The sequence below is a fragment of the Lynx canadensis genome, chromosome A1, assembly GCF_007474595.2.
Source record: "Lynx canadensis isolate LIC74 chromosome A1, mLynCan4.pri.v2, whole genome shotgun sequence".
Taxonomy (NCBI): Eukaryota; Metazoa; Chordata; class Mammalia; order Carnivora; family Felidae; genus Lynx; species Lynx canadensis.
Window position 1 is genome coordinate 209,763,167 of NC_044303.2, and position 27,932 is coordinate 209,791,098.

At 36.8% G+C, this 27,932-nt stretch overlaps 1 protein-coding gene across 2 annotated transcripts in view; it reads right to left on the reverse strand.

The window, feature by feature from the left end:
- Nucleotides 1-27,932, reverse strand: part of WDR70 (WD repeat domain 70) — a 295,765-nt gene that overhangs the window by 110,251 nt on the left and 157,582 nt on the right. For both annotated transcript variants that reach the window (XM_030331030.1, XM_030331039.1), the window contains one exon: nucleotides 2,514-2,688. In XM_030331030.1, the coding sequence (XP_030186890.1) occupies nucleotides 2,514-2,688 (175 nt within the window). The remainder of the gene's footprint in view (nucleotides 1-2,513; nucleotides 2,689-27,932) is intronic.

Consider the following 27,932-nt stretch of genomic DNA (forward strand, 5'->3'; position numbering starts at 1 on the left):
ACTTAATTGTCCCAAAACACACACATGTATTAACCACTATTTACCATGTAATTCTCTGGCTACTGCATGGAAAAACTATTGCTAGTAGGTTTTTTTACCTCAGCTTTAGTGTTTCCCTGTGGGTAATTTATTATTGCTTAATAATTAAGAAATTTTGTAAAATTCTGTGGTTTTTAAAATATTTACTTATTTTGGCAAGAGTGCAAGCAGGGGAGGGGCAGAGAGGGAAACACAGGATCCAACCAGGGCTCTGCACTGATAGTGCTGACAGCAGACAGCCCGATGTGGGGCTTGAACTCATGAACCGTGAGATCATGATCTGAGTTGAATTCTGACACTCAACTGACTGAGACACTCAGGTGTCCCAGTAAAATTCTGTTCTTTTCCTTCTTTTTTTTATTTTTTAGTGTTTATTCATTTTTGAGACAGAGACAGCATGAGCAGGGGAGGGGCGGAGAAAGGGAGACACAGAATCTGAAGCAGGTTCCAGGCTCCAAGCTGTCAGCACAGAGCCTGACGTGGGGCTTGAACTCATGAACCACGAGATCATGACCTGAGTTGAAGATGGACGCTCAACAAACTGAGCCACCCAGGCACCCCTAAAATTCTGTTCTTAAATCAAGTTGTGTTTCCTAGCTAGCAAGTTTTTTCTTCTCAATTTGATTTGTCTTTAGGTGAGATATATTTACATGCTAATGTAAAAATATGAATAAATGTAACAAAGGGGATGTAGTATCATAAGCTATAATACCTTCATGTACTCTTTAATTGTAACAAAATAGAATCAAAGACTACAATTAAGCAAAATACCTTAAAAGATTTGGGGGGGGGTCATAAATTGACATTTAAATAGCTTTGCTTTTTACAAAAATGGAAACAAAAGATATTATTTATTTCACATGATATACAAGGCCAATCTTTAAAAACTATCCATGGGACGCCTGGGTGGCTCAGTCGGTTAAGCGTCTGACCTTGGCTCAGGGTATGATCTCACAGTCCGTGTGTTCGAGCCCTGTTTCGGGCTCTCTGCTGACAGCTCAGAGCCTGGAGCCTGCTTTGGATTCTGTGTCTCCTTCTCTCTCTGCCCCTCCCCTGCTTGCACTCTGTCCCTCTTTCTCAAAAAATAAAACAGCATTAAAAAAAATTTTTTAAACTATCCTCAACTTTATTAAAATATATGGGTTCTAAGAGAAAGGCACACATATATACATATGTTTAGTATGCATTACACTAAACACACCACTGTTAAAGCTACACAAAAAAAACCTCACGTCTGAGAACTTCTGTTTAATCCAACAGCACCCAGAGACGATGAAAGCCAGTTACTAAAAAATTTATTGCTTGGTTAAAACTCAGTTTACAATTCAAAGGATTTCTAAAATCTCTGTGCTGTTATGAAGCTTTATGGGGTTTACAATGGAGATGAAAACAGAAATAAAAAGATCTGACAAACAGAAAATGCCAAAGATATTTCTAGCATTATCAACATGGATTCTTTTTTCCCTATCATTACTTTTTACCTTATTCCAAGACAACTAAATTTAACTCATCTGCCTAAAAAAGACAACTATGTTTCCTAGGATCCCTTTCAAAATGTAAATGTCTGATAGGCAATTTTGTTTGAAAGAATATTATTTTTATAATTTTTAAAAGAGCTACAATATAAATTCCCCAGGGCAGGAATTTTTTTATGATCTGCTATGCCCAGTGCCTACAATAGTGCCTACCATATAGTAGATACTTAATATATACTTATTGAATTAATAATTTTATCGGAATCTTTTATTAAAATAAATATAACCAAATAGCATTATAATATTAGTGTAGATTTTCATTTTAACACTTATCAAAAAATCTTGTTTTACCATCTCTACATACAACAAAATCCTTTCTAAAGCTTATTGGTAATTCTCAGAATTAGCCAAAGACTTTCACATATTTCATAGAATTTTTTACACAGAATTCTGTGATCCCTTTCAATCCCAAAATTTATTTATTCTAATAATGATCTGAAACTGTAAAGGAATATCTGAAATCTATTTAAATAGAATGTCATGGAATCTTAAAAACAAAATATTATTTAAATTACTACAAAAATAATTGCAAATCCACTGATGGGCCATCCCAGATATTTCCTGGTTTTCTTAAATCTTTTACATAGTATTTTCTAGTTCTCTGCTCGGTCTTGTTTTATATTACTGTCAAATTCTTCACTTTCAAAATCAAGTACAATGAGACACCAAATAGTAAAACTGCACTACGCTTTTTCCATTTTATACCAAAAGATCTACTTTATTTTAAAAGCAAAATCTAATACACATTGGAAAATACTGAGCTGGAATGTTTGCTGAAATGCTGTTTACTGCAAATGTCCCAATGTTTTATCAACTAACACTGAAGTTTAAATTAGGGCTAAACTCAGGAAACTGACCTTCATAATATTTTAACATGATGTTTGTCTTTATAAGGTAGTTTTCTTCTAAGAAGAGCGGACTTAAATGTCCTAGACTTACAGTCAAATTTCGGTCCCAGATCTGTATGCTTCCATTCTGGCAGGCAGCTGCTATAAGGTTTCCATCTCTACTATATGTGCACGTTGTGGGAATTACTTTTTTACCCTGCACCGTCCGTGGTTTAAACACACTTCTTTGCTTCCTTGGATTTTCAACTTCCCATGTCCTCACAGTCCTAAAAACAATAAAGAGATTTTCATTTACAAAAAAGAAAGGAGTTTAAAATTCAGAAGAGCTCATAAAGACCACTTCACCTTGTAAGCATATAAATCTAATAATTATTTTAAAATAAAAGGAACACTGTAAAACAGTCTCCATTTATAAATGAGGTTACTCACTGAAATAAAGTGAACCATCTGAATCATACTGTCTTCAAATCAAACAGCAAGTAGCAAATTCTACTTCGAAGCTATCAGAGTTATAAGTTCTAACCCTCTACAACAGTGGCCTCCAAACAACTCTAACTCTACACTCTGATCGTAAAACTGTTGAATGTACACCCCCTATATACACACATTAATTTCTCAATTACTTACATGTGTTAATGTACCGTTATATAACACATTCCAGAAAACACACTGAAAAAATAAGTCACTGAAAAAAGAATGATGTCCCTCTCTAGGGCCCAGGAAAAGATACCATGCCTCTGAGGGAGAAGCAGAAACAAAATTGTTTGCCCTGGGTTTTCAACAAGTAACGAGAAACAGCAGTCCAAGGCTGGGGGAGGTATGGAGTACCCTCCTGCTCAAAGTCCTAGGCAAAGAAGCACTGCCACTAAGGAAGACTAAAACAAAATCCTTATGACCCAGAGAGAGAGGGGGGAAAAAAATCCCATAAAATACAGAACAACAAAGATGAATTCAGCAACTACTTGGCAGAAACTATCCAAGCCATAGCACTATGGAACAACATCTCTAAATTTCTAGAAGAAAAAAAAAAGTCAATCTAATATTCTACAGGCCGTGAAAATATATTTCACAAATAAGGTAAAATAAAGACGTTTTCATGAGTGAAAGCTAAGACAATTCATTTCCTTCAAATATATATTACAAGAAATGTTAAAGGAAGTTCTTCAGGAAGAACAACTATGAGACAAATGGAAATGTGAATCTATACAAAAGAAGAGTGCCACAAATGGTAAAAATGAATAAAAATGTAAAAGATATTTTTAAAAATGTTTAAAGCTCTTTAAAAGATAAATGACTGAGGTAAAACAATGTATTGCAAGGTTTATAGCATATGTTTAAGTAAAATATAGGTCAACAATAGCAGAAAGGTTGGAAAGAAGATATGGTACTATACTTGCAATGTATAGTATTATTTGAAGAGACACTTTGATACATTAAAGATATATATTACAAAGTCTAGAGCAATTGCTAACATATTTTTATAATGAATATGTAATAATAGACATAAAATGGAAATGAAACAAAAACAGGAAGAGATAATAAGAACCATGAGATAAATATAAAACAAACAGCAACATGGTAAGTTCAAATCAAATCTCACAAATAATTACATTAATTAGAAACTGCATTAATTATAAATTATCTAAAAACTCCAATTAAAAGATAAAAATGGTCAGATTGGATTAGATAAAAGCAAGACTCAGCAGATTCTATCTTTTAAAAATACACAAAAATGTTTAAATATGAAGACTTAGATAGGTTGTAGTAGTAAAAGGATGGGGAAAAATGTGCCTGGGGAACATAACCAAAAGAAAGACAGAATAACTATATTAATGTCCAATAAAGTATCAAAACAAGGAATAAAACTATAGAGAAAGAGGAAAATTTCCCAATGATAAAGAGTCAATTGATCAAGAAAACATAACAATTCTAAATGCTTATGCCACTAATAACAGAGTTTCAAAATATGAAAGCAAACTTGACAGAAATAAAAGTAAATATAGCAAATCCATATTCATAGTTGTATACCTCAACATTCCTCTCTCAGTGACTGATAGAACCAGCAGACTCCTCCTTGCTTCCCCAAAAATCAGTAAGGATTCAGAAGACCTCAAAAGCAATGCCAAACAAGTTGAGCTAACTGACAATTATATAACACTTCACCCAATAACAAATGAATGTGCATTCTTTTCAGGTGCACACTGAACACACTCTGGGCCATAAAACAAATATAAACACACTAAAAATGACCAAAATCATAAAAAAGTATGTACACCATCAAAAATAAAATTATATAAGCAATCAATAACAGAAATGTATCTGAAAATATATCTTTTCCAAAACATTTAGAAATTAAGAAATACAATTGTAAATAATCCACGGGTCAAAGAAAAAAATCACAAGGGATAGTAGAAAAACTGAATCCAATAAATATGAAAATACAATATATCAAAGTTCATGGTGGGGCGCCTAGGTGGCTCAGTCAGTTGAGCACCCAACTTCAGCTCAGGTCACGAACTCACAGATCGTGAGTTCGAGCCCCGCATCAGGCTCTGTGTTGACAGCTCAGAGCCTGGAGTCTGCTTTGGATCCTGTGTCTCCTTCTCTCTCTGTTGCTCCCTTGCTTTCTCTCTCCCTCTCTCTCTCAAAAATAAAGGTTAAAAACAAAATTTAAAAAAAATTCATGGTATTCAGCTAAAATAGAACACAGAAGAAAAATATAGTATTAACTGTATACATGAAGAAAAAAGAAAGGCCTCAAAATAATGATCTAAGATTCAGCCTTCAGAAACTTGAAAAAAGAGAGAAAATTAAATCTAAAGCAAATAAAAGGAAGGAGATAATAAAAATGAAAGTACAAATGAATAAAATAGAAAACAGAGAAATCAAAAGCTGGTTCCCTGAGATGATCAATAAAATTAATAAACCTTAAGCTGGATTAATGAAAAAAAAACAAAAATTGGAGACAATATCAAACATCAATATTTTGAATGAAAGAGAAGATATCACCATAAAGCTCAACAACATTAAAAGGACAACAAGGGAATTTCATGAATGAATTTATATACATACATTTGATAATTTAGATGGACAAATTTTCTTGAAAGACACTAACTACCAAAGTTCACTCAATTAAGAAATAAATAACTGGAATATTCCTCTATGATTAAAAAACTGAATACATAGTTAAAAATCTTCCCACCAAGAAAACTCTAGATGGCTTCGCTATTGACTTCTACCAAACATTTAAGAAAGAAGTAATACCAACTCTATACAAACTCTTCCAGAACACAGAACAGGAAACACTTCCCAACACTCATTCAATAAGGCCCGCACTACACTGATGCCAAAACCAAAGTCACTACAAGAAAACTATTGTTCTGGGGTACCTGGGGTGGCTCAGTCAGTTAAGCCTCCGACTCCAGTTCAGGTCATGATCTCACAGTTCGTGAGTTCGAGCCCCGCGTAGGGCTCTGTGCTGACAGCTCAGAGCCCGAGCCTGCTTCGGATTCTGTGTCTCCATCTCCCTCTGCCCCTCCCCCACTTGTGCTCTCTCTCAAAAATAATAAATAAACATTAAAAACAATTTAAAAAAAGAAGAAAAAGAAAACTATGGTTCCATATTCCAATAAACATAAGACACAAAAATCCTTAACAAAGTATCAGTAAACTCAAAGTAGCAGTGTATAAACATAATAATGTACCATGATTAAGTGGTATTTAAACCAGGAATGCAAAGAATTGAAAGGAATGAAAATTAAACAATATAATGTACCATAAAAGATATATGATCATCTCAATCCATGCAAAATAAACCATTTGACAAAAAATCCAATATTCATTCATAATAAAAACTCTCCACATACTAGGAAGAGGATGGAACTTCCTCAGCCTGATTGAGGACATCTATGAAAAACTTACAAGTAATATACACAGTAATGAAGAATGGCTGAATGCTTTCCTCTTATGGTTGAGAACAAAGCAATGATATCAAACTCTCACCATGTCTTTATACTGGAGTTGCCAGCTAGGGCAATAAGGTGAATAAAAGAAATTAAAGGCTTATAGACTAGAAAGAAGAAATAAAACTATCTTTATTAAGAAACCACATGATCATATACATAGAAAACCCCAAGAATCTATAAAAATGCTACTAGAACTAATAGTGAGTTTAGCAAAGTCACAGGATACTAGGTCAATAATCAATTTTATTTCCATTGACTAGCAAAAATTAGATGTTGAGATTATGAAAATAATACCATTGATAATAGTATGAATACACATAGAACCTGACAAAATATGTGTAGCTTCTGTACACTGAAAACCATAAAATGTTTCTGACAGAAAGTAAAGATCTACATATATGAGAAGACATATTGTATTCATGGATCAGTAGAGTCAATATTGTTAGGATTTCAATTCTCCCCTAGTTAATCTTTAGATTCAACACAAGTTCAAAGTTCTAGCAGAGTTTTTTTGAGATAGAAATTGGGTAGGATAATTCTAAAACTTATATGGAAATGCAAACAACTTGGAACAGCCTGTAAAATTCTGAAAAAAGAACAAAACTAGGGAATTCACTCTACCCGGGTTTCCATATTATAACATCCCACATTATAACACCAACCATATAAGTTGTAATTACACATATTAACATCTATTCCTTCTACAAGAAGAGCTACTTGGGAGCAAGCTCACTCTCTCTGTCTTTCGATCTTTTAAAATTTTTGTATGCCTAGGGTCTGCACCATCTCTTGAACATAATAGGATCAGAACACATATTGGGTCCTCAATAAATGTTTGTTGAAGAATAAAAGAAATTCACTGCCTATCTAGGCATTTTAGACATCAATTTTATTGAGGTATAACCAATATACAGTAAATACGATTGATTTTTAAGTGTATAGATTTCAAATAGGCAGCATTTTTTGTCAAATATTTATGATTTATGCCAAATTAGAGTCTGAGGTTTTTTAAAAATAACTTTTGCATATCCTTCCCCTAAGATTTGCTTGGGAACTTAATTGATTGCTTAACATTACCAAACCCTAGTTTACAGAGCTGTCAAACCCAGTGCCTGACCTAAGATTGAACTGACTACATTCTAGGAATTAATGACTAGCAAAATGTAAGTTCAAGTAGGAGTCTGGAAACAGTACACACAGAAACATCAGAAAGGCACCTTGGAATTCCAGGATTTAAAGCAACCTATTGGGGAGCCAGGAGACTAGAAGCCATCAACAGTGTGACAGACACTGCTAGCAGCATACTCCAATATCCATTCTCTTTTCTTCTCAGTTAAAGTCTGTATTTCCCACCCTCTCTTGCAGCTAGATGTGATGAAATGTAGAAACAAAGCTTTGACCACTGCAGTGTAAATGGAAGGGTAGCATAGGACTTTGGGAAAGTCTCAAAAAGAAGGTTGCAGACCTTTCTTCAACTCTTGTTTACTCCTTCCTCTGCCAGCAATCCGGACATGATGCTGGGCTCAAGCAGCAGCTTATCAGGGCAACAAAATAGCGGGCACCCTGGTCCTTGATGACACCATGGCCATGAAACCAATTCTAGAGTACCTATGTCTACTACGTCTAGACTTGTGTTTCTGAGAGAGCAAGAGAGAGAAAGAAAGATAAAGTTTACTGGGGTATAATATGCTCACAATGAAATTCATCTGTTTAAACATACAGTTCTGTGAGTTTTGACAAATGCATAATTTTTTTAAACGTTTATTTTTGAGAGAGAGCCGGGGAGGGGCGAAGAGAGGGAGACAGAGGATCTGAAGCAAGCTCTGTGCTGAGAGCAGAGAGACCAATGTGGGGCTTGAACTCACGAACCCCGGGATCATGACCTGAGCCAAAGTCAGATGCTTAACCAACTAACCCACCTGGGTGCCCCAATAAATGCATAGTTCTATCACTCCAAAAACTCTCCCTTGTGTTGCCTCTTTATAGACCATCCCTTCCTCTCCCAGCTTTAACCCTTGGCAACTACTGACCTGTTTGCTTTTTCCACTATTATATAATGGGAATCACACTGCATGTAACCTCTGAGTCTGGCTTTCTTAATTTAGCATAATGTATTTGAGTTTTATATACATCTCAGTAGGGGAGCCCGGGTGGCTCAGTTGGTTAGGCATCTGACTCTTGGTTTCGGCTCAGGTCATGATGTCACGATTCATGGCATCAAGCCACAAGATGGACTCTGTGCTGACGGCACGGAGCAGGCTTGGGATTCTTTCTCTCTCCATCTCTACCCCTCCCCCATTTGCGCGGCCTCTGTTTTTCTCAAAATAAACAAACATATATATATATATGTATATATATACATAATATATTTTTATATATTAAATCTATATAGTATATTCTATATATATAATGTATGTATATATATATATATATCTCAGTAGTCCATTCCTTTTTGCTAATGAATAACATTCCACCAAATGGATATACCACATTTTGTTTATTCATTTACTTAATAAAGGTTATTGGGTTGTTTCCAGTTTGAGGTGATTATGAATAAAGCCTCTGTAAGTATTCATGCATCGTTTTTTATTGTTTCTTTGTTTTTGTTTTGTAAAAGTAAGTTTTCATATCTCTTGGCTAAATACAATACCTAGAAATGTGATTGTTGATCATATGTAAGTATATGTTTAACTGTGTAAGAAACTACTAAGCTATTTTTCAAAGTGGCTGTTTCATTTTGGATTCCCACCAGCAGTATATGAGACCTCTAACTGCCCCATACAAAAATATGATCAGTTGGTTTTTATAAGACATTCCAATAGGTGGGGCTTGGTATTTTGATTTTAATTTACATTCCCTATATGATTAATGATATTGAGGATCTTTCATTGTATTATTTGCCATCCATTTCTCTTCTTTGGTGAAGTGTCTCTAAATCTTTGGCCCATTTAAAATTTTTGTTGTTTAAATAGCCAAATTGTGGAAAGACCCTAAATGTCCATCAACTGATGAATGGATAAAGAAATTGTGGTTTATATACACAATGGAATACTACGTGGCAATGAGAAAGAATGAAATATGGCCTTTTGTAGCAACGTGGATGGAACTGGAGAGTGTGATGCTAAGTGAAATAAGCCATACAGAGAAAGACAGATACCATATGGTTTCACTCTTATGTGGATCCTGAGAAACTTAATAGGAACCCATGGGGGAGGGGAAGGAAAAAAAAAAAAAAAGGACGTTAAGAGTGGGAGAGAGCCAAAGCATAAGAGACTGTTAAAAACTGAGAACAAACTGAGGGTTGATGGGGGGTGGGAGGGAGGGGAGGGTGGGTGATGGGTATTGAGGAGGGCACCTTTTGGGATGAGCACTGGGTGTTGTATGGAAACCAACTTGACAATAAATTTCATAAATTGAAAAAATAAAAATAAAAAAAATAAATATTAAAAATTTTTTTAATAAAAAAATAAATAAAATAAAATTTTTGTTTATTTCCTTATTATTGTATTTTGAGAGTTATGTTTTCTTCTAGAAATTTTATACTTTAAAGTTTTACAACTAGGTCTATGATCTATTAAAATTACTTTTTATACCTGGTACGAAGGTTCATTTATATGTGTCTGTTTGTATATGTATGCATACACACATATATATAAATATGTATACATATATATGGATATCGAATTGTTCCAGCACCATTTATATCTGAGAATTATAAAACCTTACCCCCTACTGAAAGCATTCTGTATAGCTTGACTCTTATCTCATTTCACTATGCTTCCCATAGTTAACATGGACAAAAAGTTGCGAAATACCTCGTGTGTCTTTTCTTTCTACCCTTGGCTTTGCAACAGTGGAGATAAACTATGATCATTTCTCTTTTTTTATAACTGAACATCTCCAAAAGTCAGATGCTACTTTAAAATAATGATATAAAAGACCCCACACAAGTATAAAATATTATCATTATCTGGCTTGTTTAAAAATTTTCAACTCTAAAAACTGGGATAATAATACCAACAATAAAGGGATTAAATGAGATAAGGGATGTAAATGTGTCTAGGAGAGTACTTGGAACACAGTAGACACTCAATAAATACTAGTTCCTTTCTGCTCTTTCCTCAGACTATAAATAAAATATTAAAGCTAATAAAACCAACAACTAAGTATTTCCATTTGTTTCAGTGGTATATTAACACATTAAGCTAGTTATCAAAGTAACAATGAAAAAAAAAGCAACTAACCTAACATATAGAAGTGTGAAATACAATTAACATAGCATCTGATAGTGACTGATTATACTATGGTTTCAAGGCTCTGATTCCCTGAATCTATGCCTTAAAAAAATGGATGCTAATGTGGTAGGCCATTAGGTATCTGTCTAAACATTTTATGCTGAAGAACACATATTTTGAAACTTGGAGTGAGATCTGGTCTTGTAAAATTAAAACTGTGCTTCATAAAAAAGATTTAAAAATAGAAGAAGGATCTGCCTGGGCCTTTCTGGACACGCAATGAAAACACCCAGAAGACAAGAAAAAGACACAGGTGGGGTCATTACATTGCCCCAGGCACAAATGCTTTCTGTCTTAAAATTTTGAATTCTTTCCAGATACAAGTTCTAAACTTTCTGGCATCGACTGCATAAATGCATCACAGCATTTGGCAGAAGTCAAGGGAAGCATTAATTTTGCATGGAAATCACTTAAAAGATCTTGGTTTAATTTTTCTCAAAAGACTACACAAGCAACTTGAGTGATGTAAAAGCCTAAAACTCGCTGGCACTCTTGGCAAAGAACAACCTTCTTTCCAAAAATGCCCAAACATGAAGGTACTGAAATTCCAGAAATGGGAAAAATGTTCTAGATTATATATACACCCACAATAATCTTTACAAACACAAATAATTCACATACACACACAGCAACTGCACTAAGAATACAACTGCATTCAGAAGATACGTATTGGGTGCTAATGTTTTATACTTGCAATTATTAAAGTTAAGGCCTAATGAAATCTACAGCTAGACTAAGGGATAAATGCTACAATAAATAACCACTTACATCCTTACATTTACAGCCCACTGATTTTCAACAAAGATGCCAAAACAATTCAGGGAAAAAGAACTGTTTTGAAAAAGTCTTTTCAAAAAATACTGCTGGGCCACCTGGCTGACTCAGTTGGAAGAGCATGCAAGTCTTGATCTCAGTGTCATGAGTTTGAGCCCCACGTTGGGTGTAGAGATTACTTAAATAAATATTTTTTTTAATGATGCTGAAACAACCGGATATCCATATGTTAAATGGTGAATGTGAAACTTTACCTCACATAATACAAAAATCAACTCAAAATAGATCACAGAGATAAATTTAAAACTCTTAAAACATGATCTTAGATTACAAAATGATTTCTTAGATACCACACCAAAAGCACAAACGATAAAAGGAAAAAAAAAAAAAGATCAGTTGGATGGCATTAAAAATGTACATGCTTCCATGAAAAAATCTCAACATCACTCATCATCAGGGAAATACAAATCAAAACCACAATGAGATACCACCTCACACCTGTCAGAATGGCTAACATTAACAACTCAGGAAACAACAGATGTCAGTGAGGATGCGGAGAAAGAGGATCTCTTTTGCATTGTTGGTGGGAATGCAAACTCGTGCAGCCATTCTGGAAAACAGTATGGAGGTTCCTCAAAAAATTAAAACTAGAACTACCCTACAACCCAGCAACAGCACTACGAGGTATTTATCCAAGGGATACAGGTGTGCTGTTTTGAAGGGACACATGCACCCCCATGTTTATAGCAGCTATTGGCAATAGCCAAAGTATGGAAAGAGCCCAAATGTCCATCAATGGAGGACAAAAAGAATGAAATCTTGCCATTTGCAACTACATAGATGGAATTGGAGGGTTATTATGCCAAGCGAAATTAGTCAGAAAGACATATATCATACGACTTAACTCATATGAGGACTTTAAGACACAGAACAGATGAACATTAAGGGAAGGGAAGCAAAAATAATATAAAAACAGGGAGGGGGGGCAAAAAAAGAGACTCTTAAATATGGAGAACAAACAGAGGGTTACTGGAGGGGTTGTGGGAGGGGGGATGGGCTAAATGGGTAACGGGCATTAAGGAATTGACTCCTGAAATCATTGTTGCACTATATGTTAACTAATTTGGATTAAAAAAAAAAAAGGTATGTGCTTCAAAAGATACTATAAACAAAGTTTAAAGACAAGCCATAGGTTTGGAAAAAGTATTTATAAACCATATATCTGACAAGGGACTAGTACCCAGGATATTTAAAGAACTTTTACAAGTCAATAAAAAAGATAAGTGACAATTTTTAAATAGGCAAAGATATGAATACATATTTACTAAAGAATATATACAAATACCCAATAAGCCCATGAAAAGATGCTTGATATTAAGGAAATACAAATCAAAATCACAATGAGATAAAACTTCATACCCACTAGAGAGCTGTAATCATAAGACAGACAAGAATAAGTGTTGGTGAGTAAGTAAAGAAACTGGACTCCTCCTATATCACTGGTAGGAATAGAAAATGGTGAGGCCAAATTAGAAAACAATTTGGCAGTTTAATAAAATATTAAACATGGATTTAACACATGACTCAGCAATTCCATTCCTAGGTATCCATGCAAGAAAACTTAAAACAAACCCCCATGCAACATGGGGTTCTGTAACATGAATGTTCACAGAAGCAATATTCATAATAGCCAAAAATTGGAAACCCAATGTCCATCAACTGATGAGTGGATAAACAAAATTTGAAATACAATGGAAAACTATTTCACAATAAAAAGTAACAAAGTACTGATACACCCTGCATATGACTTTCCTGAGGCTGTCATAGCAAATTACAAACTGGGTGACTTAAAACAGCAAAAATTTATTCTTTCACAGTCTGGAAGCCAGCAGTCCACTTCTCTGGAGGTTCTGGGAGGAGAACCCTTCCTTGCCTCTTCCAGCTTCTAATGCCTATTAGCATTGCTCAGCTTCACTGACTTATAACCATACCACTCCAACCTCTCCCTCTGTCTTCACATAACCTTCCCCTCTGTGTGTCTTCTGCTTTTCTGTCTCTTAAGGATACTTGTCATTAGATTTAGTGCCCATCTAGATAATCCAGGATGATTTCATCTCAAGATCCTTAACAATTACATCTCTGAAGATCCCTTTTCCAATCAAGATAACATTCACAGGTTCTAGTAATTTGACACAGAAATATCTTTGGCAGGTGGGGGTGGGGGGTGAGGTTTACCATTCAACAAACACATACTATAATATGGATGAACCTGAAAACACATTATGCTAAGTGAAAGAAGCTAGATACAACGGGTCATATATTACATGATCCAATTTATCTGAAAGCAGATTAGTGATGGCCTAGGACTGGGGGTAGGAATGGGGATGACTGACCAGGACTTCTTTTTTGGGTAACGAAGTTATAAATTAGATTGTTGTTATGGCTGCACAACTCTGTAAACATGAGTTTCATGTAAACATGAAAAATCATTTAATTTCCCCATCCTCTTCTCGTTTCAGCTGGAGTAAGTGCCATTAAAAGTCTCATTAATTACTAGAATGATTATCAGCAACTAAACACTCCTGAGGACCACTCTAGGAAACCTCAGATGAAAAAGGTGGTCAAATGGAATTAAAAGAGATTTGATTTAAAATATATACCAATATTTCTTATTAGATAAAATTACTCCCTAATCTTATAAACCAAATTACTTAATGGAGGAGAAAAACTGGAAGGAAATGTCATCACATCATGAGGCAGCACTCAGAAAGCAAAGCTCAACTGGAAAGATGTGGAAAAGATTCCACAGAGGTGTGTATTTGGGGAAGACATGAGATTCTACAAGTGAAATTTAGGAGGGGTGCGGAATCCTAGATACTGATATAGAAAATGCAAAGATAAGGTGGCTTGCAGAAGTACAGCTTATTCTAGGAATAAGTAGTTTGCTTTGACAAGAGGATGAGGTGTCCAGTAGGCATAAGTGGAAGATAAGACCATCACAATCACTCGCGATCACAAGATTATAAAGAGTATCCTATAAGACATACTGGGATTATGGTCTTTATGGTCTAGGAGACTCTGAAGCCAGTAAACAGAGTGACTTAAGTTATTGTACCAGTCCTGTGTTTTAGAAAACTACTTGGGTGTCAGTGGGCAAGACTGCTTGGAGAAGAAAAGTCTGTACTAGATACCCCAGGTGAGAGATGATCAGGGCCCAGCATAAGGCAAGGGGTTATGGAAGGGGTAAAGGAAAACTCTGAGAAGGACTAGAGGAGTGTGCCACTCATTCAGCAAGGCAGAGGTGTGAAACGTGTGGTATAAAACAGAAAATAATAATATTAAAGGAGGTGAGAGAAAGCTAATGAAATACTTGTGTGACAGCCAGGTGGAGAATCTTGTACAGGGTGTGTGAAAGGCACAGAATTAGGAGTCATTAGAATGGAGACAGAGACACAATTGTGAGAGAAGTCAGACCCCCGTGGAACAGAGCCTAGAGGAATAAGCAGCAAAAAGGAAAAGGAGTGAAATAGGAGACAAGAAAGTACACACCAGGGGAGGATAGTGTTAGGAAAGCTGGGAAGGAAAAAGTTCAAAAGGAAGGTGTGATCAAAAGCGTCAACTGCAGGGGCACCTGGGTGGCTCAGTCGGTTGAGCGACCGACTTTGGCTCAGGTCATGATCTCACGGTTTGTGGGTTCGAGCCCCGCGTCAGGCTCCGTGCTGACAGCTCAGAGCCTGGAGCCTGCTTCTGATTCTGTGTCTCCCTCTCTCTCTCTGCCCCTTCCGGACTCATGCTCTGTCTCTCTCTGTCTCCGAAATAAATAAACATTAAAAAAAATAAAAAAAAAAAGTGTCAACTGCAAAGAGATAATGAGTAAAATAAAGAGTGAAAAGCCTTCATTAACTTTAACAGGTAAAGGTCATTAGATGAAGTCTGCAAGAGCAATTTCTGTACAATGATGGGAGCAGTCAGAATGCTATGGAACTAGAAGTGGGAACGGTAAGGGAAAGACAGCTGGTAAAGAGGGCTCCTGCATAAAATGCTACTTAAATACAGACAGGAATCAAGAAAACCCAGCTAGGATAAAAAGGAACACAACTGAGGAGACAATACAACATTTGGCTCCTAAAGAAAAGGGATTCTGAGGTAGATTTGAGGGAGGGAATTTATGGCAGAAGAAATACCATGAGCAAAGGCCTTGAAAGGAATGGTGCATAGCCTGATTACAGTTACAGTAGGTGTAGGGGGGGGGGGGGTGGTTTGCACACATGTCTGCAGACAAGGATGAAAGAAAAGACTAGGACTGCAAGACCCAGTTAGGGAATGTACACAGTACACTGGAAACCTTGGGAAACAAGAGTCAACACCAGTAAGAGGTAAGATCAGGAAGGGCAGGCCTGAACTCCCCTCCTGGGAAAGCCTTATATCCCAAAGTCTGCCTAGACTCATGCTCTAGTAACAGGGCTTGATCCATTACTGCAAAGTATGGAACCAAGAAGGAATGAATACAGTGTTGCTGACAAATGTCCTGAACAAAGGAGAATGATACTATAATTAACACAAATGGAGAATGTGAGAAGACACAAGGAAATGAAATTAATAAATATCTAGTACTTCTGATAGTATACATTTCTGACCAACTGGAAATGAACACAAAGAGGTCACTGATGATGGATATCAATTCTCCTAGAGAGGGCATTGAGAATACACAGAAGAATTCTATGTATTTCTATGTACTTGATTCAGAAGCAGAAAATACACAATGAACCCACCCAGGGCATAAAGGAAGTCATTCAGTGCTAGTCCAGTAATTAATTACTCTTATAACGTGTATCACGATAAGATGTCACATGTGGATATAGCCTTAAAATGTGAAGAAAGATGAAATGTGTCTATAATTACAGATGACTGTTTAATTTATGTTAAGAAATAATTACTACCTCCTGACAAAAGCAAGACAGAACACAGTGGGTGGAGGTGGCAAATGGGGGATAGGGAGGAAGAGGACACAGTCTGTGGTAGCCAGCACAGGATAAGGTAGATATGACAAATCCTACAGAAATCTGCCTCCACCCACCCTTCGCCCGGGTGCTGCCAGGGCTCAACAGTATTTCCTGACCAACTTCTCCCTGGACATTAGCAGGTGCAGGCAGGCTTTCCAACAGGCCACTGAGATACGGAACCATTATTCTTCATGATTACAGCCATTATTCTTTATCTTTTTTAAATACCTCTGAAATACAATACATATACAAAGTATTCACTCAACCAACCAAGTTTTAAAGCAGCAGACTCCACATCTGCAAAACAGATTCTAAAGATAAAATTTTATGTGCCAAAGAGTGATTCAGTGCAAATTTGAAAATGAGATAAATATTCTTCTTTTGAAAGAGAATGGATGGTTTTTCCTTACTGGAAAGTTAAACAATGCTTAATCAAGTTGTAGAGTTAAGTAGTGAAGTCAATGTTACTTTAGAAGTTTACACTAAAAATAGTGAACCTTTAAAATATCTCTAACAAATAATCTATAACAGAACTCTTGTACTTGGATGATTTTTCCCAGAAATCATGAATGCCAGAGTGTGTTTGATAATTTAGAACACTGAACTAATAACGTGAATAAAAGCTAAGATTTTGGACTGATAATCATGATAGCTCACATTTACATGCTTTAAGTGAAGCAAGCACTGTTCCAAGCACTTTATCATTTAATCTTCAAAATTTTGAGCACTGGGTGTTGTATGGAAACCAATGTGACAATAAATTTAATATTAAAAATAAATAAATAAATAAACAAAAAATTTTACACAGAACAAAACTAAAGCACAAAAAAGATTATGTAATAATTTATGTCAATATTAAGTTAAGCAGAATAATCAACTACTGTTACCCACTGCCTACTCATGTTTCATAGTCTTGTCTACAAGAACCCACGAAAACAGGTAAGGTCACAACAATTTTGGATTAATATGCTATCGATATTGACGGTTCAAGTAATACTTTTACTTAATAAAGAACACTGTAAAATGTCCATATAAAACCAATGCAAAATAAAGCTGAATATTATCTATATCTTGCATCTTTTCTGAATAAACAGTGATTCTGAAAGTCTCACTATTGTGATGTTACAGATCATACTGAATTGTACCAGACACTACTAAGTAGAAAGAGTATTCCAGGGTTTTATAGCTAGATATATCACAAAGCAACTTTGAAAAATACAATTTATAATACTGTTCGTCTAGTTTCCCAAAACACTCATCACGTCTCCCTAAAATATTAAAAGGTTTTATTTCATTGTTTGATTAATTAATTAGTGGTCAGCACAAAACTGTAATTTACTCTAGGAGAAATGAGGACCAGAATACAGTGGCAAAAATGACCCATCCTATAACTGAAAAGACCATCAAAGGTTAAATACCTAGTAAGGCAGATGCTGCTTTAGTAAATTTAAATAAACAAAAGTTGTCAGAGACTTCCCCCACCCCCAGAAGTTGTCTCAAGTATTGCAAGATCCGGGATTTGGAATCTAATGAAATAATCTCCTCTAGTGAAATATCAAAAGTTTATTGCCTTGGACTCTCTGCTACCCAACAGTAGATATATGGACAGTTCCCTGGGATGTTTTGTTTTGTTTTGTTTTGTTTTGTTTTGTTTTGTTGGGGTTTTTTTGCAGGGGTTAAGGGGTATATATGAGTTGTTTATTTGTACTTTTTGAAGAGAAAGTCTGTATATTCCCCCTAGACCACCAGAGATACAACAAAGGTTAAGAATGCAGCCCTAGGTAACCTAAAATTTACACCGGCCCAAGTAAAACCCTCAGAGAGCTGACTGTATATTTAGATTGCATTTCTTTAATCCTCTCTTAGAATGTCTTTTCCTGAATTACATTCCTTGGCATTTGACTTATATTGTTGGGTGCAACAAAAAATAGTAACATAAATACAATACAGAAAAATGACTAAGTGTGAGGACGATGAAGTCGGATTTGCCTGTTTTTAAAATTCTCTCTCCTCACTTGTGTATGTTCTTGCACAAGTCACTTAACCTGTCAGAGCCTCAGCTTCCTAATCTGAAAATAATACTTCACAGAGTTATTTTAAGGAATGAATGACAAAATATACATAAGGTACTTAGAGCAGTGCCTTATGTATAGTAAGTGACCAATTATTACAAATTTACTACACTGTTTATTGTAAGGATATTGTCTATATATATCAACCAGTGTCCTCTATATGAGGGCTGCTGGGAAACAATTTTCTTTTATACACTATTGAAAGGAAAAGCTCTATGTTTTCACGTTGTGTATTGTGGGACTCTTTTAACCGAGCATGTTCACTCACATCTTTGCTCTGGTCACTAGCAAGTTTAGAACTGAATCTAAAACCTAACTTTGTCAACCGAGAAGCAAAACCTTCTACTAATAATCTTTTGTGAACTAACTTTATCCCCTCACCCCTACTTTCCCATGGCCCTGGATACTGCATTTTTTTAAATAATGTTGTGCTACTATTATTATTTTGAGCTTTTTGGGATGAGACAAGATGCATAAAAATAAACAAATTAACAAACCAGTAGAAAAAATAAATAGTGCTGTTTTTGAACTGGCAATGTCGGTTAAAAAAAAAAAGTCACTTTCCTAATTCAAGGGTATGTTGGCTACCGAGTCAGGAGAAAAATTTAATTATTTGGACTTCCAAAAGTAGAATCTGCCCTATACCAGTTTAGACTCTCTCAAAGGAAAGCTGAATCAAGAGTCATCAGTCAAAAAGCAAAACAAATCCCTGGAACGATAATGAGAGCTTAACACGAAGAGTGATGAAGTAATGGGGGAGTGCAGCAATATGCTATTCCTTTGAGGTGAACGCTTGTATGTTCTGAAAGTTAAATAACTTCTAGAATTCAATGAAGGGTATTTCAAAAAGAAGGTACAAATATACAGACATGGGTTTAATTGCACCAACTCCTGGGACAAACCAAAACAAAGATCCTGGTTTTAGCTTTACTGGACCCACAGCAATGGCAGGTAATATCCAGGCTGACTTAAAGGTCTCTTTATTTTCTGACCCAGATGAATGGAAATGTGCCATAGCTGCCGTGTGGTAAGCAGATGAGACACTAAAGGGGCTGAGCTGCTGGCCAAAGACAAAGGGGGAAAAAATTCAAAATGTAAGCCAAAGAAGCTTTCCATAGCTGCTTGGCAATACAGTGTCTAAATAAACTATCTTAATTTGATTCACATGTAGTGAGTGGAAAATTAAAACCAGGGCAGTAAAAAATTTTTAAAAAATCATGTGAATTCGTTAAATAGGTAAAATTATAAAGAAGTATCACTTTACACATGTTGATATCAGAATTATTTGAGTTTCTATAGATACTTTAATTCCATACCATTAAAAAGTTCTATATTGTCTTGGGCAAACAACAGATACTAATTTTTGAGATGCAAATGTTTTTACAAGAAGAAAACTATGACCTCTAAAGAATCTATAAGAGAAAAAAATTCCAATAATTTTTAAGTACATTATTGGAAAATCTTAGGACAGCAAAATTTAAATGGCATGTTAAGGAAGTGAAGAGACTATAAAGGCAAAGTAGAGATGATCCTCTAAAGAAAAATGTACCATAATATGGTAATACCACATACTTCTTGTTTGTAAAAGCTGTTGTCTATCATAAAAATTCCATTGTGGGTGCCCAGTCTACTGAAAGCTGTAAGAAAGAAAGTGACTCCATGTTGGATTATTCACAATAATGAAACACATAAAAGTTAATACAGTGAAATTCAAATTTCCTTCAGACTATAATCAAATCTCTGACTATTCTAAATATTTAATTTTTCCAAAATCGTTGTCAGAGTTAGAGTTTCTTGTCCTTTTTCTTTTCTTTGCTCTTCCAGAAGTGAAAATATTAAAAAATTTCCCTCCTTTCTTCTCTACCTCTTTTTTCCTTTCAATCAGTCAAAAAGATATGCCAAGAAATGCTCTACGTGCTAGAAATAGAGCACTGATTGAAAGAAACATCCGTGTCCTTGTGAAGCTGTTAGTCTGGTTACATACACTAATTCATTTGTCCCTTCATTTCAACATCTCTGCGGTGTGCCTTCAAGGGACACAGAGTTTAGAGAAACAGACTAGGAAGCAGAGAAACAAAATTTAATAGCAACATCAGGGTTAAGACTACAAGAAAATTAAAACTTCAAATACACTATTCAAATGAAAATACAATACATGGAAGAGACATGGATCAGATTCAGATCAGGGCCACCTGTGGGAGCATCTCCTCACTTCACAAGGCTTAGTTTATTGCTTTTCTGTGTTTCTCAAGGGTTGTGTATGTTACACTTCTTGTATAAAACTTGTCATATCACATATTTTACACTGCACATTTTTCTCTCCAACATGAGACTATGACCTTTGTGAGGACAAAATCCAGTTCTTTACATTTCTGTGTTGCTGGCATGAAGAGCTATGTCATGCAAATGAGTTCAAATAAGTTTACTAAATGTATGGCTTTTAATTATAAGAAGAGTATTACACAAAATGTTATATCTTAATCATTAAATTAAAAACATGCAGGATGGGGAAGATGGCAGTAGAGTAGAAGCAGGACTCTAGGCTTGCCTTGTCCCATGGACATGACTAGATAACTATCAAATCATCCTAAACACCTCAGAGCAAATGCCACAAATAAAGGCAGAGAAGAGGCCACACTGAAGAAGGCAGAAAATGTGGAGATGGGGTTTGGGAGAGAAGCAGATGGTGGCCATTGTGGTGGGGAGGGAATCGCAGTCACAAAGAAGGGCAAGAGACAAACTAGCACAAGTGGAGCACATGGTGAACACAAATCCCCATAACAACTGGCCTGGAAAGCGAGAGGCCCTGAATTTGGTGAGTTCTGGCAACTAATGAGGCTTAAAGCCTGGAGTTTTAAAGGTCAGTGTGCTTGGCTCTGGGAAAGCTCAGAGGGCATTGGGGCTTCTCTTGGAGAAAAGGCAGGCAAAAAGCTTGGGAACATACAGTGTGGGAACAGTGATCTCAAGAACACCTGGGGGATACAATGGGAAGGTTATTCACTTATCTTGCAGCATGTCCCAGGGAGGCAGTGCTCACAGAGACCCTTCTGGGATCAAAGAAACTGGCCATTTCCCTCCCCAGCCCTTCAGCAAAAGCATAAGGGCCACCTGCAGGAACCAGTGCAGTGCCGACACTTGCCACCTAACTTGTTTACACCAAGTACCACCGCCTTGCTCCTGCGGAACCACCCCTCCCAGTAACACTGGCCTCAGTCCTAGCACAGTGGGACTCTTCCTCCTCCAGAAGATGGGCCTAAACATCTGCCCGCACCACATCTCCCACACAAGAGTTTTCTGGAGCCTTGGTTCCTGAAAAGGTGGCAACAGGTCTCATTTCATAATCAGACCAGAGTACACCTAGTAAGAGTGCATCATATTCAGGCCAGGGACAAAAATCTGCCCATAACATGCAAAGACAGTCTCTGCAGACAACTGGCTTGAAGGATAAACTGGACAGCACAAAATAGCAGAGCACACACAGAGCATACTGGAGACACTCTCAAAACCACCAGGCCCTGGGGAACAGGGAATACCACTTGGCAGGGCATGATGGGACCTTTCTTCATAAAGGCATTACTTCAAGAACAGGAGACATAGTTGACTTTCCTAACACATAGAAACAGGCACAAAGGCTTAGACAAAATAAGACAGAGTACAATAAATGAAATGAGAAATAAGCTTGATGGAAATAACAGGACGGAAGAAGCAGCAGAATGAATTAGTGCCCTAGAAGACAGAGTAATGGAAAGTATTCAAACTGGAAAAAGAGAGAGAAAAGATTATAAGAAACAAAAATAAACATAGAAAACTCAGTGACACCATTAAATGTAACAACATTCGTATTATAGGAATCCTAGAGGAAGAAGAGAAAGAATGGGTGGGCAGAAAATTTATTTGAAGAAATAATAGCTGAAGATTTCCCTAATCTGGGGAAGGAAACAGATATTCAGATCAAAATCAACATAAGCAGATCCACACCAAGACATACTGAAATTAAATAGGCAAAATATAGTGACAAAGAAATTTTAAAGCAGCAAGAAGAAGAAGATGAAGAACAAACAACAACAACAACAACAACAAAAGAAGAAAGTAACTTACATGGGAAAGCCCATAGGGCTAGCAGGAGATATTTCAGCGAAACTTTCCAAGCCAGAAGGGAGTAACGTGACGTATCCAAAGTGCTGAATGGGAAAAATCTGAAGCCAAAAAAACTATCGAGCAAGGCTATCAATCAGAATAGAAGGAGAGAAAAAGAGTTTCCCAGATAAACAAAAACTAAAGGAGTTCATGACCACTAAACCAGCCCTGCAAGCAATATATTTTTTTAATGTTTGTTTATTTTTGAGAGAGAGTAAGCAGGGAAGGGGCAGAGAGAGGGAGAAGGAGTGCAGAGCCCAATGCAGGGCTCAAACTCATGAACTGTGAGATCATGACCTAAGCCAAAGGCATGCACTTAACCAACTGGGCCACCCAGGCGTCCCTGCAAGCAATATTAAAGAGGACTCTCTGAGTGGAAAAGAGACAAAAAGTAACAATATTAAGACAGGAAAAACAAAAGCAGTAAAAAAGTGTTTGTGTAAAAAATAAGTTAAGCAACTCATAAAATAAAAGGATGTAAAATTTAACAACATATACCTAAACTATGGAGATAATGGGTTCAAACTTAAATGACCACCAACTTAATATAGTCTGCTATTTGCAGAAGATGTTATACACAAACCTAACGGTAACTATATAACTACATACCAAAAACCATTAATAAATATGCAAAGACTAAAGAGAAAGAAATCAAAATATATTACTAAAATAATCAGCAAACCATTAAAGATAGAAAGACAAGAAAGGATCAGAGAAACTCATCAGAAACAATCACAAAACAAATAACAAAATGGCACTAAATAGATATCTATCAATAATTACTTTGAATGTTGGGGCACCTAGGTGGCTCAGTTGGTTAAGTAGCTGACTTCGGCTTGGGTCATGATCTCATGGTTCGTGAGTTTAAGCCCCATTGTCGGGCTCTGTGCTGACAGCTTGGAGCCTACAGCTTGCTTCAGACTCTGTCTCCCTCTCTCTTTGCCCCTCCCCCACTCACAATCCGCCTCTCTCTCTCTCTCTCCCTCTCTGTCAAAAAAAAATAAAAATAAACATTAAAAAAAATATGGACTAAACACTCCAATCAAAAGACACAGGATGACAAAATGGATTAAAAAACACAACCATTCTACCTACAGAATATGCTGCCTACAAGACAATCATTTTAGACCTAAAGACACCTGCAGATTGAAAGTGGGGGGATGGGGTGGGGGGGTGCCTGGGTGGCTCAGTCAACCATCTGACTTCGGCTCAGGTCATGATCTCACAGTTCACAGGTTCAAGCCCCGCATCGGGCTCTGTGCTGACAGCTCGGAGCCTGGAGCCTCCTTCGGATTCCATGTCTCCCTCTCTCTCTGTCCCTCCCCGCTTGCACACTCTCTCTCAAAAAAATAAACATTAAAAAAAAAAAAAAAGAAAATGAGGGGATGGAGAAACATCCATCACAAAGAAGTGAAAGGCATCCAAATTAGCCAGGAGGAGGTCAAACTTTCACTCTTCACAGATGACATGATACTCTACATAAACCCAAAAGATTCCATCAAAAACCTGCTAGAACTGATTCATGAATTCAGCAAAGTTGCAGGATATAAAATCAATGCACAGAAAGCGGTTGCATTCCCATACACCGACAATGAGGCAACAGAAAGAGAAATCAAGGAATCGATCCCATTTATAATTCCACCCCAAAGCATAAAATACCTAAGAATAAATCTAACCAAAGAGGTGAAAAAGCCATACGCTGAAAGCTATAGAAAGCTTATGAAAGAAATGGAAGAAGACACAAAAAAACGGAAAAATATTCATGCTTCCGGATAGGAGGAAAAAATATTATTAAAATGTCAATACTACCCAAAGCAATCTACATATTCAATGCAATCCCTATCAAAATAACACCAGCATTCTTCACAGAGCTAGAACAAACAATTCTAAAATGTGTATGGAACCAGAAAAGACCCCGAATAGCGAAAGCAATCTTGAAAAAGAAAACCAAAGCAGGAGACATCACAATCCCAGACTTCAAGCTATATTACAAAGCTGTAATCATCAAGACAGTATGGTACTGGCACAAAAACAGACACTCAGATCAATGGAACAGAATAGAGAACCCAGAAATGGACCCACAAACGTATGGCCAACTAATCTTTGACAAAGCAGGAAAGAATATCCAATGGAATAAAGACAGTCTCTTCAGCAAGTGGTGCTGGGAAAACTGGACAGCAACGTGCAGAAGAATGAACCTGGACCACTTTCTGACACCATACACAAAAATAAACTCAAAATGGATGAAAGACCTAAAAGTAAGACAGGAAGCCATCAAAATCCTCGAGGAGGAAGCAGGCAAAAACCTCTTTGATCTTGGCCGCAGCAACTTCTTACTCAACAGGTCTCCAGAGGCAAGGGAAACAAAAGCAAAAATGAACTACTGGGACCTCATCAAAATAAAAAGCTTCTGCACAGTGAAGGAAACAATCAGCAAAACTAAAAGGTAACCGATGGAATGGGAGAAGATATTTGCAAACGACATATCAGATAAAGGGTTAGTATCCAAAATCTATAAAGAACTTATCAAACTCAACACCCAAAAAACAAATAATCCAGTGAAGAAATGGGCAGAAGACATTAATAGACACTTTTCCAAAGAAGACATCCAGATGGCCAACAGACACATGAAAAAATGCTCAACATCACTCATCATCAGGGAAATACAAATCAAAACCACAATGAGATACCACCTCACACCTGTCAGAATGGCTAACATTAACAACTCAGGCAACAACAGATGTTGACGAGGATGCAGAGAAAGAGGATCTGTTTTGCACTGCTGGTGGGAATGCAAACTGGTGCAGCCACTCTGGAAAACAGTATGGAGGTTCCTCAAAAAATTAAAAATAGAACTACCTTACGACCCAGCAACAGCACTATGATGTATTTATCCAAGGGATACAGGTATGCTGTTTTGAAGGGGCACATGCACCCCAATGTTTATAGCATCACTATCAACAATAGCCAAAGTATGGAAAAAGCCCAAATGTCCATCGATGGATGAATGGATAAAGAAGATGTGGGGTGCGTGTGTGTACATATATATGTGTGTGTGTGTGTGTGTGTGTGTGTGTGTGTGTGTGTATACACATACACATGAATACAAATCTTGCCATTTGCAATGACATGGATACAGCTAGAGTACAATGCTAAGTGAAACAGATCAAAGACAAATACCATATAATTTTATATGGAATTTAAGAAACAAAACAAATGAGTAAAGGGGGAAAAAGAGAGAGACAATCAAGAGACAGAATCTTAATTATAGAGAACCAGTGGTTACCAGAGGGGGTGGGAGGATGGGTTAAATAGGTGTTGGGGATTAAGGAGTGAACTTGTGATGCGCATTAGGGGATGTATGGAATTGTTGAATCACTACATTGTACATGTGAAATGAAAATAAAGCTGTATGGTAACTAACTGGAATTAAAATAAAAAATTTTTAAAAAAGAAAAAATAGAAAACTAATTAGCATTACTTGATCAATAATAAAACTTGTTTTTGGACCCCCAACCCCAAACACACACACACACACACACACACACACACACACACACACACATATTTATTTTGATCTTCAGGAAAACTAAGAACCATAAGGTACACAGCCAAGAAATCAGTAAGTTACTGAAATGTTGTAAATAGGGTACAATTCCAGCTGAATGGCTAACTACTGTAAGACGGCTTCCACACGTTGATTACACTGTTACTCTGCATTTTCTCATATTCACTAATAGTGGGTTTGTTACACTTAGAGCTATAAAATAAAATGACAATGCTCTGGTACACAGCCCAAAAAAAGGCAAAGCAAAAATCCTAAAATGGTGACCTGTTTATAATTATTCAAGTAATTACCTTTGTTATTCCTCTGTACTCAGCCTGTATCAATACATCACTCTTAATGTTACTTCCCTTAATTCCATCTCTCCACGCCTCTTTCCTTCTTCACCAACACCTTTTTCAGGTTTTCCATGCAACCTTGACTTTTGTCTCTGCCACTTTTCTGAAACTAAATTCTATAAGAATAGCAACAACTCACTGGATGCCAAATACAACAGTTATGTGCATCCTTGACCTATCTTTTCCTTTCTCCTCTGTTCTTAAATTTTCCTGTCTCTTCTGTTAAACTACAAGCAGATTTGTGCATTTAAAAGCTGGTGCTCCTCAGGGTTCTATGCTTCAACCTATACCCTATGGCTTCAACCATCACTTAGTAACAGCTGACTCTCAGGCCTAAGTTTACCATTCACATATCTATCTATTGCCTGGGCTGCAGTTCCACATTTTGAACCACCAACCAAACATTTGGTTTTTCTGCAGGCACCCAGAACTTAACATGTCAAAAATAGAATGTAATATCTTCCCCCTCAGACTGGCTCCTCCTCCTACCTTCCCCATCTCACTTAGAAGAATCAGCACTAATGCTGCTGCTCAAGGAATTGGTCTCATTCATCTTTGACTCCTTCTTGTCCATCCCCATGCCCACAACACACATGCAGTTTCTTCTGTCTAAAACTTCATCTTGTCTCACAGCTGTCTCTGTCTCCTTTTCTGTCCTTAATTAAGATGTCACCTCCTGGGAAACGTCTGCCCAGACCTCTAATAATTAGCATTACCATCATCATCATCATCATCATCCACTATTTGACACCATCTATCTGCTTCAAAGGACTGATTACAAACCACAATTCTGAATTCATTGATATCTGTTTCTTCTACTACACTGGGAGCCATCTTATTCACTAATGTCCCCTAGAACCTAGTCCAGGGTGTGACACAGTTGACATCAGTATCATATGTCAATAACTGACGACTGAATGAATATCTGATCAGAGGGTATGTTCTGACGGGTCCCATTCTGAAGCTTTGCTCACATCTATTCCCAATTTTCCACCAAACTGCCACCAGTGCCCTGGATTGGGCCATCATTACCTATTGTCTACACTCTAGAACTAACCTTGTGACAGAGTTCCTTGCCTTTGGCCTGTATTTGTCCTGTCATAAAAATGATGTTTTTTTCCGAGAAAAAAAAAAAAAAAGAAAAAGATGTGATGATGTCACTTTACTGAGGAAAAGCCTCTGAGGGTTCAGAAGGCTCTAGGGGGCACCTGGGTGGCTCAGTCGGTTAAGCATCCAACTTTGACTCCAGTCATGATCTCATGATTTGTGAGTTCAAGCCCCACGTCAGGGGCTATGCTGACAGCTCAGAGCCTGGAACTTGCTTCGGATTCTGTGTCTCCCTCTCTCTCTGCCCCTCCCCT